This window comes from Ceratina calcarata, unplaced genomic scaffold (genome assembly GCF_001652005.2).
Source record: "Ceratina calcarata isolate Rehan_Ccalc_2016 unplaced genomic scaffold, ASM165200v1 scaffold377.2, whole genome shotgun sequence".
NCBI classification, from domain to species: Eukaryota; Metazoa; Arthropoda; class Insecta; order Hymenoptera; family Apidae; genus Ceratina; species Ceratina calcarata.
Genome location: NW_017160895.1, coordinates 1 through 312, shown reverse-complemented (window position 1 = coordinate 312; position 312 = coordinate 1). Strand labels below are relative to the sequence as shown.

The 312-nt window shown below is 37.2% G+C and overlaps 1 protein-coding gene across 1 annotated transcript in view; it reads left to right on the top strand.

The window, feature by feature from the left end:
* Nucleotides 1-282, top strand: part of LOC108625863 (6-phosphogluconate dehydrogenase, decarboxylating-like) — a gene marked incomplete at its 3' end in the record, with an annotated part of 2,146 nt that extends 1,864 nt beyond the window's left edge. The window contains exon 3 of the mRNA XM_018026191.2: nucleotides 38-282. Within this exon, the coding sequence (XP_017881680.1) occupies nucleotides 38-282 (245 nt within the window). The remainder of the gene's footprint in view (nucleotides 1-37) is intronic.
* Nucleotides 283-312: the final 30 nt, after the last annotated feature.

Sequence of the window (312 nt, the reverse complement as noted above, 5' to 3'; positions counted from 1 at the left end):
TAAACAATTTTTATTTATTTTTATTGTTTAATTAAAGCTGGCAGTGCAGTGGATGCATTCATTGAACAACTGGTACCTTTATTGTCACCTGGAGATATTATCATAGATGGTGGAAATTCTGAATATCAAGATACCGAGAGACGAACCAAAGATTTAGAGAAGAAAGGTATCTTATTTGTTGGCAGTGGAGTCAGTGGAGGTGAGGAAGGAGCTAGATATGGCCCATCCTTAATGCCAGGTGGAAATCCAAAGGCTTGGCCACATATCAAGCCTATTTTCCAGGTATTTAATTGAAATATAATATACCACGTG